The sequence below is a fragment of the Melanerpes formicivorus genome, unplaced genomic scaffold (assembly GCF_026170545.1).
Source record: "Melanerpes formicivorus ecotype bairdi unplaced genomic scaffold, bMelFor1.0.p_v2 SCAF_21, whole genome shotgun sequence".
NCBI lineage: Eukaryota > Metazoa > Chordata > Aves > Piciformes > Picidae > Melanerpes > Melanerpes formicivorus.
Window position 1 is genome coordinate 1,251,666 of NW_027142373.1, and position 19,585 is coordinate 1,271,250.

At 42.3% G+C, this 19,585-nt stretch overlaps 1 protein-coding gene across 2 annotated transcripts in view; it reads right to left on the reverse strand.

Annotated features, from left to right (window-relative positions):
• RLF (RLF zinc finger) overlaps positions 1-19,585 on the reverse strand; it is a 40,197-nt gene that overhangs the window by 19,299 nt on the left and 1,313 nt on the right. The window contains exons 2-4 of one of the 2 annotated variants that reach the window (XM_068150947.1): positions 15,183-15,337; positions 8,668-8,749; positions 1,025-1,157 (exon numbers count right to left, since the gene is read on the reverse strand). In XM_068150947.1, coding sequence (XP_068007048.1) covers positions 1,025-1,157; positions 8,668-8,749; positions 15,183-15,337 — 370 coding nt within the window. The remainder of the gene's footprint in view (positions 1-1,024; positions 1,158-8,667; positions 8,750-15,182; positions 15,338-19,585) is intronic. The other variant, XM_068150948.1, reaches the window with a different exon arrangement.

The window sequence follows — 19,585 nt, forward strand, 5'->3', positions numbered from 1 at the left end:
CCAGACTGGTCCAGTAAGGGATTCCAAAGTCACATCCAGACAGTTTAAAGGTGCTTTCAGACTACATCAGTCGCCCACGAGTAGGAGAGACTTAGTGAATCATGTATACAAATTTTCTTTTAGGCAACATTACCCTACCTTGTACAGAGGTGCTGTTGTGTACTACAAAGACTTCAGAGACTATGGGGCATTCATCATTTAACAGGTTTCTCACTTATTTGTTAATACAACCCAACTTAATACAGCACAAAGAGAGGCTGCTCAAGGACAGAAAGAAGGATACTGCTATGAAAGAAAGCTTGCTTTAAAAATCCCTTCTCCTGCTCCTTCATTTCTTCAGGAAATGTTTTAAGCTCTGCTTCCCTTTATATTATTTTTAACTTTAAACTACCACTGAGGTAAACTCTTAATGAACTAGGAAAAGAAATACCTGCAGGTACTTAATGGTACCACTAAGAGATATGAAAAGATTTCAGTGAGCAAAAGAAGACAGACACTGGAAATTATACAAAGTGACACTAAAACCTCAACATTTTCTGATTCAAGACCTTATTTCCACAGTCTAAACACAGCCCAGCACTTAATAAAAGGAAATCTCCACACTCATGCTGCCCCTCCACATGCATCTTTTATGGGGCAGACTTAGACAACTCCTCCCTGGGAAGCATTCAGAAAATCATTTAGAAGCACAGTTCTGAAGAACAAGCCACCTTGAGGAGTAAAATGTCTGCTTTTTTATGGGGGGGGGAAAAAAACCAACCAAGTTATTTTGAAAACTGGATTTTCAAACTATTCCAACTAATGGCTAGTGTAGGCCAAGCAGAGCTGCAGTGGCAAGGATATGTTATTCAGAGTACCAGTAGGACTGTTTCATCATCAATATTGTTCAGCAACATATAAATACTACCCCACAATGCAACTTAAAACACAGCCCTCTGCTGACTTTCTGTCATTGGTTCTCCCTCAAAATTGCACCAAGTAACTTCTCAATGACCACACAGGAGCTCTAGAAGAACATTCTTACCTTCCTCAGCTTCTACTGGTTGCTGGGACAGAATCTTGAGAAGAACTGGGTTTTTCCATACTCCTTCCCTTGTGATATCCACCAGTATTTGGAGGTTGTTATTCCCAAATTCCAGTAAAGCATCATGTGAATCCTACAAAATGTTAAAAAAGTGTCATTAAAAGTCTTTGCTAAAAACCAAACCAATGCCATTTACATTAGCTGCCTTAACACTTGACTCTGACAGTTTTATGCTGCTCTTTGAAGTCATTCCTGGTTTGGCCTGGGATTGCACTGGGATTTGAACAGTGTAATATCCTTTCACTTCTCTAGTTCTACAGCAGAACTTCCCCAAGTCCACAGAAATGGCTACTCTGCAATTGTAACCCTTAGGCCATTTTTCTTTTTCTCGATTGCCCACGGGTACGTGTAAGTACACCCCCAGAAAGAAGAGTATAAAGGACAAAGGATTCTTTTGTGTCAAAGCATTTAGTGCCATTTAAGAAAGCAGAACAAAGACTACAGAGGTTTCAAAATGAGTAACAAAATGCTGAGAGTGTAAACTGGTACATTCAGTGTCACCACTGGTGAGATGAGTCAGTCTGAGAATTGCAGAGGCCATCAGAGTCTGAGGGAAGTGGTACAGGGAGGACATCCTCTCTATGTAAGAAACAGTGCAATGGGAGAGGCTCAGAAAGGACTTTCATTTACCAAGAGTGAGGCTGGGGTCACATGAAGGTGCAGGCTTTCTGGTGGTTAGGGATGCAAGAAGTCTCAGTGGACTTAGGAAAGAGAAAGCAGAGCACAATATACACAGCTGAGAAACTCATAGTCCAGACCGAGCTGGACCGTGAATAATTTCCCTTAGTAAGATGGAAACATCCTTCCACTGGACACTGACACACCATTTCCTTACCAACTACTCCAGGTCCAGTGAGTTTACTCAAGGACCCAGGGATTTTCTATCCTGACAGTCTGGATGCTCTGGAAGCTGACCCAGACACCCTCCAAACCTGCACACACAGCACAACACTCAGAGTGACCAAGGTCCTGTGGCTTTTAATTCTGAAAACCTGAGGAGTGAAGGAGAGAAACAAGAGAAGACTTAAACATGGAAAGAAGTCTGGAGTCTAATGCAGAAAAGAAATTGGAAACTGATTCCAGCACTTAATATTCCTAGCAGGAAAACTGATCTAGGGTGCCTTGCACAAATCAAACATCACCCTGTAGAATTTCCTAGCACCGACAAACTGACCCAGTCATCCCCTGGGTACTCTGTCAGTTTCCAGACATCAGCCTAAGCCCATGGGACTCTTTGAGGACTCTATGCAACCAGGTGCCTTCAGGGCATTCTTGCACTAAACTGAGAACTCAGGCAAGTTCAGAACATCCCAGCAAATACCAAGTGAAGATTCCAGCATCAATAGGGGACCACAGAAAGATGCAGATACTCCTACAATGCTCCTTACAGCAACCACCTTCTGTCTTGCTCATCCAGCACACAATAGACCATGAAATTTTAGAGGATAAGCAAGATAAGCCCAGTTCTTGGCCCCTCAATCCAAGAGAGATGTTGAGGTACTGGAACATGTCCAGAGAAAGGTGATGAAACTGGTGAGGGGCCTGGCACACAAGCCCTGTGAGGAGAGGCTGAGGGAGCTGGGGTTGTTTAGCCTGGAGAAGAGCAGGCTCAGGGGAGGTAGTCTACAGCTACCTGAAGGGAGGTTGTAGCCAGGTGGGGGTCAGTCTGCTCTCCCAGGCAACCAGCAACAGAATGAGGAGACAGAGTCTCAAGTTGTGTCAGGGGAGGTTCAGGCTGGATATTAGGAAGAAGTTCTTCACAGAGAGATTGATTTGCCATTGGAATGGGCTGCCCAGGGAGGTGGTGTCGCCATCCCTGATGATCTTCAAGAAAAGACTGGATGAGGCACTTAGTGCCATGGTCTAGTTAATTGGATAGGGCTGGGTGATAGGTTGGACTGGATGATCTTGGAGGTCTCTTCCAACCTGGTTGATTCTATGATAAAGTGGTGCTCTGCAGTGCAGGGGTTCAGTAGGCCACAAGAAACACAGGGAAGTCAAGGAAAAAGAAGGTGTATTTTGTATGTGTCCAGGTAAGCTGACAAACAGCACAGAATGTGCTCCTGATTCCAGAAACTGGGATCGCTGTACTCCAAACTGGCTAATCTTCCTGCACCAGTCATGACAAAGTAGCACCATGTCCTGACTAACAGCATTTCCAGCTGTCACCAGCTGTTACACCTTCAATGTAAGAGCCAAGAGGGGAAACAAGTAAGGAAACAAAACAAGCTGTCATTGTTAAAATCCTGGGTAAGCATCCAGCACCTTTGCTGCTCATCAGACTTTATGGCTCACAAGGTTTGGTGCCTCCCAGGGACTTGGATCCAGGGTATTTCAGAGAAGCTGCTGAGGTTCACCCTCAGTCTATCAACAACCTGCTGCTCACACACCTCAACACCAATCACACTGTACACCCAGAGCAGACACGAGACTGTAGGAGCCTGAAGGACATGAGCATCCATCTGCTTTTCTCCACTTTGTTGAGGAAAAGGTAAGACTGAAGACAAAAGGAAGGCCAAGGAAAATGAGAACAGTGCAGCAGGATGGGGCAATAAGTACCAGAGGACTAAAGAGGATGAGGGAAAGGCTTTGGGGGGTGTTTACCTGAACTTTAGTAAAGCCTTTGACAGCCTCCCTCAGCATCCTCCTGCAGAAATTTGGATGGGTGGACTTTTCACTGGGTTAAAAGCTGGCTGATGGCTGGGCCCAAAGCATGGTGGGGAATGGAGTTAACTCCAGCTGGTGGCCAGTCACAGGTGGTGTCTCCCAGGGCTCAGTTCTCAGTTTTGGGGCCAGTTCTCTTTAATGTCTTTATCAATGATCTGGATAAGGGGACTGAGACACCCTCCAGTAAGTTTGCAGATGAAATCAAATTGGGTGGCACTGTTGATCTGCTGACAGGAGGAAGTGTCTACAAAGGGATCTGGCCAGGCTGGATTCATGGGCCAAGGTCAATTGTATGAGGTTCAAGGAGGCCAAGTGCTGGGTCCTGCATTTGGCTCACAGAAACACCATGCATGCTCCAGGCTTGGGGCAGCGTGGCTGGAAAGCTGCTGTCAGAAAAGGATCTGGGGGTGTTGGGTGACAGCAGCTGAATATGAGCCAGCAGTGTGCCCAGGTGTCCAAGATGGCCACCAGCATCCTGGCCTAGATGATGCTTACAATGACTGACTTCTGTCCTTCAGGACGAAACATCACTCACAAGATCAGAGCAAAACAAAATAAATTTGCTGTCACAGCCACACCCTGAAGATGAAAGGGACTTAACCAGGGCTCAGACTGTTCTTAACTGACAGAGACCAAAACATGAGCTACAAACCACAAAGGTTTCAGGCTGTAATTAAGCATTTGAAAACACTACTTAAAACAATCCTTGTGCTCACACACCTATTCCTCCACTCAAGCCTTTCCTTCCTGTGCAAGCTGGATCAGGAAACCAAACTCATCAGAAGAGGACTAGGATTTAAATTTTTTTTGTCTGGTTTTAGAAACTAAAGCAGTTCCCTGCTTCACACACAGCTAAAAGGCACATCAGTGTAATCAGGTAAATGAATGACAGACTTCAGGCAGCGCTGCTGACACAAGATGCTCAAGTTACAGCCCTTGGAGAGTTTTAAAAATGCCAGTGGAAAACAACAAGCTGATCTGAATTTTTATCTCTGAAGTATGCAGCCACAGGCCAGTGTTTCCAGAAGTGACAGTTATGACCATAAAGGAGCTCTTTTGATATGATTTTATCCTCAAACCTGGGTGATTTCGAAATCAATTGCAGGTGTACAGGCAGAAGGGATACTGTATCTTAACCACAAATAAATACAAGCCCTTTTTGACAGCCTCTGCTTTTGACATTTCTCAACTGCATGGCAACATGCATTAAATCTTCTCAAAACAATAGCTTGGCAGAGCATCCTTTGTGCATTCCCCTCCCACAGACTGGCATTACAGCTTCCAGAGCAGATTAGCTCAACGACTGAGTTCAAAAACACATCAGCATTTAACAGCCCATGGCTTGGAATTTCACCTGGAAGCCTGAACTCAACAAGCTTTATTTATCTACAGCACTGTGAAGGCTTTCAGCATTTGCTGTGCCTTGGAAAGAGGTAGAACTGACCACCAAAGCCCTTCCAGCCAGTCTGTGTCAGATAAAGACAAGAAGTGCCATGTTCCTCACAGCCAGAACTTGCAATAGGAGAAAGGACAAACAAGAGAAACAATTGCCGAATCAGAAGAGTTCTTGTCATGGGAAGATTATTGTTAATCACCCTACATTTCCTTTGGGTGTATTGTTTAAATGCTCAGATTCTTCAGAAAGCTTCAACAAAGCATTAATAAAAACTTTACAATTTTACTGTGAATCTTGAGAATTTATTTCCTGGCATCATTTGAGTAAAACCATATTGCTCAGACATGCCCAGCTCTTACTGGTGAAAAGCAGTTTAACAAACACGAGACAAAACCCCCAATAATCATCTCTTAAACCACCAGTACTTTACTTAAGTGTACTGCAGCACTGCAAGAGACAGCGTTAGGAAACCACAGAGAGCTCTCAGTAGTATCACATAGACCATTATCAGCCAGGAAGCAGTCCCAGCACTTCCAAGATATTCATCAGTGAAGACTGAACTTCAAACAAGATTTTCAGCTCTGCAGAGTTCTGAATGGCAGAGGAAGAGAAACACCAGCTCCTGGTTGTATGAACTCAGCCTCTCTGTTGACAGGCCAGGGTGATACCCATCCCAGCTCCAGCAAGCATATGCCAATCAAGCACCAAAGACCACACAAGCAGCGTTGGCAATGGCACCTTACACTACCTGAGATTCCTTGTTTCTTAGTGATACTTAGCCCAAGTCCTTCCACTACTGAGCTGCATGTTCTAGAGAGCCACTGCCTCAGAGAAAGAACAGACCATTTCTCTGCTGCCTCTGACAGAATAACACAGCTGGCAAAAAAAAAAACCCAGCCAAACAAAAAACCCCATACAACATGGCTAAGGGTGAGGTACTGCTACTGAAGACTGCTGTCCCTCAGATTATGGCATCTATTGCTTTCCAACAGCAACTCTTCCCCAGTCTGAAGGGCTTGATGACACAGCACAGAGCTAGCAAAGGCCAGTTCAGTTATGAGAATCATTCATTTCAGCATTAGTGGCTGAAAGAACCTCAGAAAGTGAGTCTATTCACTCAGCAAGTCAGCTGTGTTTGAGATTCAGGGTATCAACACTGAAGTACCAAACATAAAATTCCCCAAGACATGTAGTGCAAGGAACCAGCTTCTGACAATACACTCCACTTCTATTCTAGATGCTTAGCTGAATCTTTCCTTAGTGGACCTGCTGAAGAATATAAAGTGAATATTCATGGAAATATGCATGAAAATCTACCATGAGTACTTCAAAAGTCTTGGAAGAACTCTAATGCAAAATTTAAGTGTATAGATCTCAGTTAGGTTAACACCATAAACAGGTTCTACAGAGACAGGGACACAAAGCATTTCATCCTAGACAAAGTGAGGAAAGCATAATATAGGAAGAGCCTGTAGACAAAGTTAAAGAGAAAATACAGTCTTTGAAAGTTCCCTGATGACACTGGGATTTATCACTCCTGGCAATTTAAAGCAATCAGCAACTACTACAGAGTCTCAAAAGCTTTTGGCTTATGCTCAGCCTCCATACACAGCTTCTCTAAAAAAAGTACTCATGCTCTTTCTAAGGCTTGAAGGCAACCATCTTCCACAACCCACATTCAATTCCCACAACACCACACCTATGCTCCCACTAAAGCCACCTCTGAAACCAGTGTTCTGTCTTCAGCTGGACAAATCACAGCCATCCTCACAGAGCTCTTCACTAAGCTCCTTCCCCAGATTAAAGGAATTTACCTGTATTAAGGGCCCTGTTGTAACTCCGCCCTGATCCTTGCCCTCATATTTTACAGCCTTTCCACCCCTCATGTACAAAATCCACGCTGAGACTCCTGCTGTACAACCTCACATCTTGTTTTCATTTCATGTAAGGTGCCTCTCACCCTACTTAGAGATAAGGAAAATTTGACTCACAGGATCCTGCAGGGCATAACTACTGCTACTTAGGATGAAAGAACAAACAGGTTCAGACACCAAATAAAGCTTTGGAGAGCATTTTGTATATTAGCTGGACATCACTGACACTCCACTTTCAGCTTTGGAAAAGTCCCTTGCTCTTTTGAAATACAGCCCTCTGTCTTTTCACTTTGTGGATGAAAATTGGTTTGAAGTTTCACTGACTCTCACTATTTGTGTGGATTGTTACAGAGCAGCAACTACTGCAGGCAGATCTGAAAGAAATACCTCTGTCCCACATCTGCTGCAACTACCAGTTACATCTGGAGTTATATTCCTCATCTGTCCCACCTGCAACTTCTGTGAGGAAAGAAATATGCACATTCACATAAATCTGAGGCATGTGCTATAGCATAGAATCAGGGATTGCTTTGGTTGGAAGAGACCTTTAGGTCTAACCATCAACCTAACACTGACAGGTTACCACTAAACCACAACCCTCAGTACCACATCTACACAGCTTTTAAATTCACACCTGAAGTCACCAGTCACAGACCACCTCTGTCCCTTCCATTATTAGCAGGATTACTAAGCTCCACTAGCCTGTTTCTCCCAGTTTAAAGCACTGGGTTTATCAAATAAGGAGTTTCTACACCTGCCATATCCCTTACTCCAGGTGTAACAGAAGTAGAAGCTCCTTCAGAACCTCTACATCTTCATCCTCAGACCTATGGTAGCAGCAGCAAGTCCTCAGTCCCAGGGACTGAGAAAATCCCCAGTCACAGGGCTATGAGGTCTTGTGATAAAGTCTGCATGAGTACAGCAGCAGGGACTAAGTTCACTCACTTCCAACTACTTCCTAACAGTCTTCACTTCAGTAACTCATAACTGAGAGTGCTTTCCAACTACATCGGCCACACTTAAACCCAGAACAGGAAACAGCAGCAGCAGATCAGTCCCTGATTCTTGAAGGGTCTATCAGCATAAATGCAGCAAAATTACCCCTCATGCCTTCCAGCTCCACAAGGAACACAATTCCTTGCAGACAGCTAGGGACTACCCTCTCGACTAAAGCCTTGAAACCACCTCTTCCTCGTACACAGTCTACACCAGCCACCTTCCTTTGAGCACAGGAGCAGTAGAATTACAAGCCTGTTTCAGCACCACCTCAGAAAACACTCTTCCAGGAACCATATGGACTAAAGATCTGTCCTACTATTTTCACCCCTCTTAGATCAGGTAACTTGCCACTCAGATCTCCACAAAAGCTTTTTCACTCATCTTCAAAGTAACAGTTCAGAGCTGTTACATTACTGCATCCAACTGGGTCCCTCACACACAGACCTTACCACACAAACCATTAGACAGATCAAGACTGCGTGTGGGGTTTCTTGCTGCAGTTGCCATTGACTGTGCCTAGGGCTGTTGATACAGACACTGCAGTTAAGTCTCTCACTGCAGAACAGGTGGAATTAGAGGAGAACAAACCAAACCCCACCCCCCAAAAAGGAAAGAGAGAGACTGGAAAACAAATTCAGAACACTTACCTGGAGGGACTGATGGAATCCTAACCATACCTCATGTGGCAATTCACTTTCAGGAATTGAAAGCAGTAGCTCAAAACAACTCCTGGAAAAGCAAGAGGCAAGTAAGCAAGGTACCTGAACATATTCTGTTCTTACATTAAATAGCCTTTGTGGAACATATTATTTAACATTCAGATAAGAAATGACAGCAACATTGAAACATGTTTGCACAAATCAGTTAAAGGCCACAGATGGACCCAGACTCAGGTGGGAGGCACCCTATGGAAAGTGTTCATTTTCACTATCATTAATCTTGCTAGGATAAGGCTGCAATTACTCTCATAATCCAAGATATTTCTTCAACATGGCTCAGGAATGTTGCACTACAGAACCTCTGCTCTTTCCTCTCACAAAGGAATCCCATTACCCAGTCTGAATAAAAATCACTGGACCCCACCATGGTCTCTTTGCCTGGCATGAGAATCAAAGAGTTTTACCTAACTTGAAGTTTCAATGCTGGCATACGAAAGAAATTGAAACTAAAGAACAGCTGGATGGAAGACAACCTATGCAACAGCACAGAAAAGGACCTAGAAACAGAACCCTAACTGTACTCTAAAAGCAACAGGCTGAGAAGCTGCATCAAGAGGTGCATCAGCACAGGAATGGACCCACAGAGTAGATTCCTAAAAGCCCCTTACGAGTCTCTGATATCATGGTGGGGATGGGGGTAGAAGATGATGACAGGAGTGCTGGAGCACCTCTCCTACAAAGACAGGCTGGAAGAATTAGGGCTGTTCAGCCTGGAAAGAAGGATCCATGGAGATCTCAGAGCTGCTCCCCAGGTAGGCTGGGGAGAGACTGTTCAGAAGGGCCTGTAGGGACAGGACGAGTGCCAATGGTTTGAAACTAGAGCAGGGCAGATTTAGGTTGGACATCAGGAGGAAGTTCTGCACAGTGAGGGTGAGAAGACACTGGAACAGGTTTCCCAGGGATGTGGTGGAGGCCCCGTCCCTGGAGACATTCAAGATCAGACCAGATGTGACCCTGAGCAGCCTGATATAGTTGGATGTGTCCCTGCTGACTGCAGGAGGACTGGACAAGATGACCTTTGAGGGTCCCTTCCAACCCAATGCAGTCTGTGATTCTGTGAAAATGAGCATTCAAATATCTATAGCTGAAACTGCAACAAGCTCAAAAGCTCAGTCAGCCTCATCACAGTGGCATGTGAACCTCTGCTTGTCTATGAGGTTTTCCAACTGAAAATTGAGGAAAGCTCAGAAAGTATTAACACCCTGAAACACTCAGCAAGTCTGAGACCTATACATGGCATACATCAGTTCAGATTCCAAACACAGAAGGAGGGGGAACTCAAGACCCACTTGGTATTTCCCTCATTTGGACCATCAGGTCAATGCTACTCCTCTTCAGAAACAAAAAGCAAACAACTGCATGTGTTCAGCACATCCATCTCATCTCAGAGAAAAGCCTTGCAGAACAAGACTCACTGTTTTCTGAAAGACACAAACAAGAGCTGGACTACTGCCTGTGCTCAGGTAAGGGCTACCAAAGCTTTGGTGGGACATAAGAATTACCTAAACCCCAATGCTGCACAGAATGATTTGACCAAATCAAACTACATGTGTTAACTGTGCACTGTCTAGAGGTTCCCAACATTTATATACAGCATTCTCAGGAAATCAGGACAGCATAAGGCAAGAAAACTAGCTTAGGACTCCACATACAAAAAATGCTCTGAATAATTACTCTAAGATGTACCTATAAGCTGTTAGTTAGTTCCTATTTTTCCTTCAAAACCTCCACTCCCAAATATTAAACAGAGTAACTACAAGACAACATATTCAGTCTAACCATGGACAGAAGAGCTAACATTAAGGAAGGGGAACAGGAAGAGATACCATAAAGCAAACCAAAGTTTCAAAACTGCTTAGTTTCCTAAAAGAGTAATTTCCTTTCTCCCTTCCTCCTGACTTCTGATAAATTAGGCAGAAAACACGACAGCTTCCTCACTGTCACTCTGTAATTATCCCCATCAGCAGGCTCTAGAATCTCAGTCCTAACTATGCCCATGAGAAAGAGGGCAACAGCACTGTCAGATCCTCCAGCTACTGAGGTCTGTGTTACAAACCAATTGAGACTTGCTTCTCCCTTGTACTAAAGCTTGGCAATACAAGTTAATTCACCATTCCAGATGTCTAGACCAAGGCGACTGCTACAACACTATCAAAAACCATTTCACAAAGTCTCACAGCAGCTGAACTGTACTTCAACATTAGGGAAAAAAAAAACCACCATCACCACAAAACCCAAACACAAACCCCCTGCTCCCCCCAGACAAACCAAACAAAAACCACCCAACTGCCCCACAAACCAACCCACCCAAAACAAAACACATGAAAAAACCAACCCAGAACACACCAAAAATATCCAAATGTGCCAAATTTCCATAAATCTCCATGCATGCCACACAGAGGCATTTCATCAAATAAAACATTTGCAAACTTTGTGGTCAGTGTGCTTTGGAAGTGTCTTTTGATACACACCTCACCATCAAACTTAAGGGCAATCAATCCTACCTTTAATCAATCCTCAATGCTTTAAATCAATCCTCTCAATTCCTGGAAATACTTCCTCTAGAATATTCCTTTTTTCACATATCTGGGATAGTTTCTATAAAATGTCAGGGTCAAACAAAATGGCAAGGCAAGTTTTTGCACATAATTTCCCTGTGTTTAACCCTTGCAGTGCTGCTTGGACAGTTAAAGCACTGTGTGTGCAGAGTGAGATGTCCATGCTGACAAGAGGGCTGAATTTATGCCTCAAGAATTATTGCCTGTTGTAGCACAGGACTCAGCTGAATCAACAACTGGAAATTCTTTTGCTGCAAGTCCTTAAGCCTTCCTCAGGACCACAAGACCAAGCACTCCAGTTTGATAATCACTCCATGAGAAATCTGGAGCTCTGGGTCCACAGCCACCACATAGAACAACTTACAGCACAACTGACAAGTATTCAGGATGGTCTAATTACAATTCCCTTGGCAGAAAAATAATTGGAATTTAGGCTTTTGTTGTAAGAACTGAGTCAAACACAGAGCTATATGAGCACTAGTCAGCCTTCCCAACTGACAAGGGGGAGAAATGGCTGTTCAGCTTAATTCTTCCTTTTGGTCCTTATACAATACTTCAAAAGACAGCTGTATCCATGAAAGCCCATTTCCTCCTTGACTCTAATGCAACTAAACATAATTTAGGTGTCATGGCTAAGACTACAAACCAAAATATCAAGATCAGCTCATGAAGTCACACCTTTCTACACTACTCTACACACCTATCCACACAAAACTCGGTTCCAAACCTTATGCACTTTCTGGAAATGAACTCTAACAGGTGCTTGACCACTTCCATTATCATAAAACCCATTTGTTTCAAACACTCCAAAATACTTTGTATGAGAGGTCTAAAAGAAGTTTAGATTTATTTTGGAAGGAATTTAGGCAAAAATCAACATGTTTGCATACAACTGCTCTGTAAGCACCTCACTCACTAGTAAGACAGAAATGTTCAGAATTTTAAGAGCTTTCAGAATTGACTTCATCTTCGATTGCATTAGAAAACTTTTCTCATCCTAGGCTTCTTAGAGTGAAAGAAGTAACTAATTATCCATCAGAAGGAATAGCTGGGAGTTATCCTGCCTTTTTTGAGTTGAGCTAGCCCTTAATGGCAGACTGTTAAGTGCAAGTTAGTGACTCAAATTACATCAGTCAGCGAGGCTGAGAAATGCTTTGTTAGACAAAGCAGCCCACACTCACGTGTTAAGCGCACTCTTCCTGTAAGCTATGTGTGAGACTGTGGGTATAGCCAGTAGGTGAGATACAGCTGAGGAAGTTTGAGGTCAACTGCTCTTATCAGTTACATCCAGGTTTGCTACTCAGATATCCTCTCTCTTTTAATAGTTCAGAAAGTGTAAAACATTTTCTAGAAGATGGAAAAATGGTGAGCTGCCTTTCAAACCTGTGCCATCCCAGCAGGAATGAAAAAAGCAGAAAGCAGTTAAATATTGGTTACCAGTAAACACAATGTGAGCTAGAAAAAATTCTGCCTACTTTTTAATCTATTAATCTTAGGACCATATAAACCATTTTCAGATGGAAGCAAAATTTTCATGCTGATGCACTCACAGAAGTCTGGGTGAACACTCAGCCAGCCAAATCTCTCTGAAAAACACCTTAGATATCACTAATTCTTTATGAGTTCTTCTGTAGAGGCAATACCCTTGGTATAGTAATATTGGAGGGTAAGAGGAATGAGTTGTGCTTTGTGGGAATAAGTAGTTTGAGTTCTACTTGGCCAAAGCAGGTATGTCCCTACACAGCCACAGTCAAGAAACACATTCCTTGCTCCCCACAATCACTTGCCAAATTCATAAGCTACAAGAGCAAACACTCCAAGCCTTCCTCACACCGCATCAGCTTTATGTTTCTTAGGGGGGCACAGTTTCCATGTCTTGCCAGATGTACTATGACCTGACCTTATCAGGCAGCAAAGAAAGCCACAGAGTACCAAGTTTTGCTGCTAAGAAGGATGTCAGGAGGAGGAAGTTCTTTCCTCTTCCCCAGGAGGGATGTTGAAAGGGAATATGGATTTCCATGTCAAGTAAAGCACTTTTGCTTTAAAATGGGAATCTGCTCATTTAATTTCTCATAAGGATTTAAGTCTGAAAACATACAGGGTGTTAAACAGCTGTGGATACCCCTGCTGTCTCCTCCACAATCACAGATACATGGGAACAGTATACTTTCATATCCCTAACCAGGATCATACAGCTTAACTTTTATCTTTAATTCCCTGCTCTAACTTCTCTTTCCCTCCCTTGGAATCTCTTGCTATTGTAAAAGAAAAAGGAGAGTGAGCTGAGTTAGGTATGCATTTATCTCATCTTATCTTCCACCTCATTGCTGTCTCATTCTTTAGATTCCTTTCTAATGTAACCATAAGAACACCGGGGAGATTCCAGCAAGTTAGCCTCTTTACTGTCCTCCTCCACAAGGAACAACAGCAAACAAACTCCTTACACCAAAAGATGGAAGAAATCATACTAGCAAAATATTTTTTTTCCTCAGGAGAAATGCAAGTTTGACACAGAATTGGAATTCCTGCCCCAAAGTATGCAACAGTGGCAAAATACATAGGAAGTACTCCAGGTATGGATGAGCTGCATACAAAGACAGTGAAAGACAAACTTCTAAAGTGGCAAGTAGGAGACAGCAGGATACATAAGCCAATGATAATATGATGAAGATGAAAGCACTCTATCCATAAAGGGACACCCTGCAACAGCAGTTAAGCTATTGTGCCCAAAATACCCTTATATGTACCAGGTAAACAATTTAGCAGTTTAAGTCCAAGTTTCCATATCAAGAAGATAGGACAGACTTCTCACTTTACCTATTTTTCTTTCTTGACAGGCTTTAAAATAAATACATAAATAAATCCCTCCTAGATCACACATTTCTCATAACTCAACTCCCCTAAAATTCAAGCTATCACATGGGGATACCTGGTTCTGAGCTGTTGATTTATATTGCTAGTTAGTACATTAATAATAAAGCATTTGACCAAGGAGTTCACTGCAAACTTCTCAAAAAGCACACGAGTTCAAACCATAAAGCAAGTAAACTACTGATAACAAAGAAACAAACCTTGAAAAACATACAGAACTCCTTTTACTCTATGATGATTTTTATATTCAAGGTTCTAGATCCTCACCCCCCCGCTCCTGAATGAAACCTTACCAGCAAGGGATGAGCAGTGAATCAAGTTACCCTTCTCGGTCTAAGGTAATAACTGATTACACCGCAATGCATGAGAAAGCCTTAAGGCTACCACCCTTCAGTCACAAACAGCTGCTTTGCATTGAAAACAGACTTCAAGAAACTGCCTACTGCAACCTAGCCGGTGGACTAAAGAGCTCTCTCTTTTATTCCAAGAACTGCTGTGTCTGCAGACACCAGTAAATAGCTCTACTCTGGTTTGCTATCCCAGACACTGTCCACACTCCCAGTTTATCCTTGTGAGAACTACCTTGCTTTACAGGTGAGAGGACACCTGAAAGCAGCAACTGCAGAGCAAGTGACACATTTTTATTAATCCATACATGAAAGTCTACTGTCAAAGCTGCTGTTTAATAAGCACCACAATCACCTTTTTCTACAGAAAATAATACTTTTCAGAATGTTTAAGAAAGAACAGAGCCTTCCTACTACCGGCATGATTATCCACATAAACAAGAACAAAGCTTTATCTCTCGTTCACATTACATTAACAAAGTGCTCAAGAACATTTTGTGGCACAAGTTAAAAAAGTACTGGAGACATTTACTAGGCAATAAGTAATGCATACAGTTGTCAAATTAAGCATCACACTATTCAACACCTCATCCCTTCATTTCTAAAGTACAGTTCTTTTTTTTTGTTTTGTTTCTCTAAAATATTAATGTACCAACTTAAAACTTACAGCACTAGCCTGCCAAGTACCAAAAGAACATCTTCACATTCTGTAGTCAAGTAAGGTCGTGCATTAGCAAAGCTTTGGATGGAGATTCGATATACTTCCAAAAAAGGTAAAATATGTTCCGATGCACCCCGACTGCCAGCATACTGAAGCAGTGTCTGAAAGAAAATGAGTTATCATTAGAAGCTCTCATAACACACTGTTGTCCAAAAACCAAGTATCATTGTCAACCATATGCAGTGGAACAATTCAGGAAGCAAACATTTGTTTTTCCACCCTGGAGGAGATTTAAAAATGGTAGCTCCTCTGCTCAGCAGAAGTTCTCCCTGTTGTTTGAATGCATTTTCCTTTATTACTTTGATAAAGGTATTGAAGCTTCCACTGGGGAGCAAGCTAGATGCAATCAGCAGAAATGTGAGCTGTTCATTTCAAAGCTCAGGGAGAAATTCTGCTCTCAGCTCCTCTTATACAACGGTCAGACAGAGAACCACACACATAATATTGGCATTTTTATTACTAGTGACAATGGAGAAGACCAGGTAAGATGCCCCAGATCAAGCACATTATCCCAGCTCTAGTACATTAAAGATACATGCATTATCCATACAGCAAACCTGAAGCCATTAGAAGGGGATACAAAACCCAGATCAGATTGTCATGTATTCATTTTTCAAGTGCAAAATTACCCTAGGGTCTACTATTTGACCACAGCAATCCTACATTATCCAGGGTCAGTACTGAAGAAGCAATGTAAAATCTAGGCAGTTTGAAGAGAAATCAGAGTAAGTTCCAAAACTCAGCACAGGGACTACAGCAGCATCTCCCAACCTTTTTGAAAGTTCTCTGCACTGCCACATTATTTTCCTACAGGTTATAAAGTAATATCAGAGCAAGCAGGGCACTAAGCTAAGGATACCTTACCTCTACTGACAGCTTGTTTCACAAGTAACATCCCTCCTCTGTGCGCATGCTCTCCTACAACTCCAGACCAGTTATACTTGTGTTCTTACCAGTTACAATCCCCCTCTCAGGTTGCACCCTCCCCAGACCAAACAAGGTATCAATCTTGATTAAGGCCCGCTGGGAAGAAAACAAAAAACAATGAAAAATACTGTGCTTAGTGAAGTCCTCAAGGCTGAGACCATATGGAAACAAAGTTCAGAGTGTCCAACTCTATAATTCAAGTCAATTAGTCCTAAAAGGATGATCAGACCATATAAGGCTTCAAATTGCTCCACTTCAGGATGGGACTCTGACACAACCAATTTATTTTAACACTTTAAACACTTGCTCATATAAGATGATGACTGTAAGGAGTCCTCGTTACTGAAACAGAGCCTAGAATGAGCTTCCTAAAACCAAGTGCAGTCATTTAACAGCCAGAAACTTCTATGGCAAAAACCTAACTTCAACATGGCAAGAAGGGGCAAGCTGCACACTATCTTGTATCAGTAATCTACCTATGCAATACTAGTCCTAGGGTAAAATGAAAAAAATGAAGAGAACAAAACATCTACTAGAGGGGCACAATCATGTTGTGGTGGGTTTAGGCCATGCCTTTAAAATTTACTTGCAGATCTTGAGCAGAGAAGTAGAAAAATATAAATAAATCACTACTGGGTGTAAAAAGGAAAACAAAAGATTATTCTGAACAAATTTATTGGGTAAATATCTGGAATAAGACAAGCTGTACCATAACAATTCTTCCTTTTTCTCTTCTCTTCTGATCCTGAACTATTACAGTCAGATCTCTGGCTGTTTTGCTTTGCTTGGGAGAGATAACCTGCTTATCAGCTGGCTTTGGCTAACTAACTCCTCTGCTCCTCTCTGTTGTCCCTTTTGCACAGGGGGGTAGAGGAGGCAGGGAGGGAGAAGCAGGGAGCTTTCCCTCATTTCTTGAGCAGAGGGGGTTTGTGTTGTTTGCTAATTGTAAATATCTGTATAATATTGTAAATACTTGCACATTTTGTACATATCCATTGCATTCCACTATAGAGTGTAGATTTTGCTTGTAAATACAGCTTCATTTGCTTCTGAGTTGGTCTGGCACAGTTAATGTAGGGGGAGGAAACTTCACCCCACCACACATGTGATAGGAATATCTGTAACAAACACCACCTAAGAATCAGTAGAAAATCAAGGCTGTTTGGTGGATTATTCCACTAGAAATCAGTAATATAATTGCTAGATGAAAGAAGGCTGCAAACTCTCCCAAAGCCCCGTAATATGAGTAGTTAGAAAGCCACGTGGAGAAGATAAAGTCTACATAAATCATCCTTAAACACAGCACAAAGATCATTAGCAGAAGCAATGCACAACTAGTAACTAACCATTCTGTTTCTCTAACACATTGATAAAGGATTTGATAATGTAACTCAAATCATATGTGGCATTAGAAGCATCAAATACATTCAAAGGCAGTTAAGATGTAATCTTTTGAGATACTCAGTTGATAACTACCATAAAGTCATCTGTTTAGTAAATCCAACAGTAACTGTACCCTTATAGTGAATACAGAAATAGATCAAACATAAATCTCCACACTTCTCTGAAGAAACAACCATTCAACCAACCTGTTCTGGCAAATAAACAAAACACACTAACAGTGTTATAGAGGATTTTAAAAGCCTTCCTGCTATTTCACAAGCAATCTAAGCTGAAGTAGTCCTCTACAGACATTTCCTGGCAGTCTATACACAAGGTAAGACTACACAAATTTTAACTTGCCAGTAAAACATAATCTCCACACTTAATGAACAGCCCAGTACCAAGGTTATAAACAATTACTGCCTTACAGTCTAATTAACTGAAGAGAGTTTTCAAACATTTTAAGTCTGGTTAGTACACATCCACTTTATCCTACCCTTCTTCCTTTGACTACACTAACACATCTAATAGTTGAGTTAGGTGAGAAAAGCAGAGGCCACACACATTCACCTCCAGACCCATCTTCTGACCAGCCTAGGTTCTCAGCACTGCATAGCTCTTCCCGTGCTGCAATGCTGGAGCACCTGCTCAGCTGCATTTCTTCTGAAGTATCATTTTTTGCTCAAAACTAATTTAAACATGTTGAAGCTGCCTGACCTGTTTTCACAGCTTGAAGTCTCTGTTCAAGAAAAAAACTCCTGCCTGTTCTGAAACACACCTGATTGTAATTGGTGGTCCTCAACTATGGCACCTTTAATCATTCCAGAGACAAAGAGATGCTAAGTATTGGCAGATGGGATGCTCTGAGGTCCTGCAGCCTCTGCTTCAATGATAACTGTTCTTCATTCTCATGATATAACAACCTCAAACATGCACACAGTTCATCCTACTTGTCTGTTTGGGTACATATTGAGCTCCTCCACAAATATGTTTCTCCTAAGGTGGACAGGCAAAGCCTTCAGGCTTGTACAGTACAAAGTTCCAGAGTCAATCCACCATTTAGGCTTCCAGACTTTTTTTGCTATGTTATCCTGGACATGAATCTTACTCCCCTGCTCTTCATGGAAATGATGCCATCCAGCATCACTCCCACGAAGAGCTCCTGGAGCTACATGGTTGCACAAGTTTACATGTAGTAAAACGCAGCATCCAGACAGCTCAAAGTACAGGAAAGCTTCTGATTGGTTTGCTTGTGTCTCACAAGCCATGGTAACCTCCACAGCACAACAGAGCACCTTTCAGGACCATCACACAGATATAAACACAGGATGACAAATCCATGGCTGCCCTAAAACGTTTCAACTACCTTCATTACAGCTATTTCCCAAGATCACATTTAAGTTCAACTAAATTCAGCTGCTGCTTCTTAGGCATGTTCTGCTGTATTTTTATAAGCTTATGAGAACATACCTGTGGCACCCTCCAAGTTCTTAATACAAAATTAAGCAGAGCCCCTTAAATTCCACTTACAGGCAGACCTCAAGTGATTTTCAAGTTTTATCACTCCAACTTTGTGCAGCAGTCACAAACACCCCAAGGTGAGAAGGAAAAACCAAGATGTAAAATCACATTCTAACCACAGTGGTTTGTCTGCATGACATCCACTGAAGCTGCTGCATGACAGACCAGCAACTTCATGTTTTCCACTGCATCTCTTGATGTACAGTCATGACAATCAGAAATGTCCCCAACTGAAAGCAGCCTAAGACAGATGTTTTCCTATACTATCTCTCAGTGTTCCAAAACAAGACCATCATTCAGTAACAGCACAAACACCTAAAGAAGTCTACATATTTTGCAGGACAGGGTTTGGGTTTTCTTGTCTGGTTTGGGGGTTTTTTAGGGAACAGAACTGTCTTCCATCAAACTCCATTGATCAAGTACTTCCAAAGCTTTGGTTGTATCAAACCAATCCAGGCAACTAGATGTCTATGTATATCAGTCACCTTGACAATCTGTACTAAGTATTAGCTGAATAC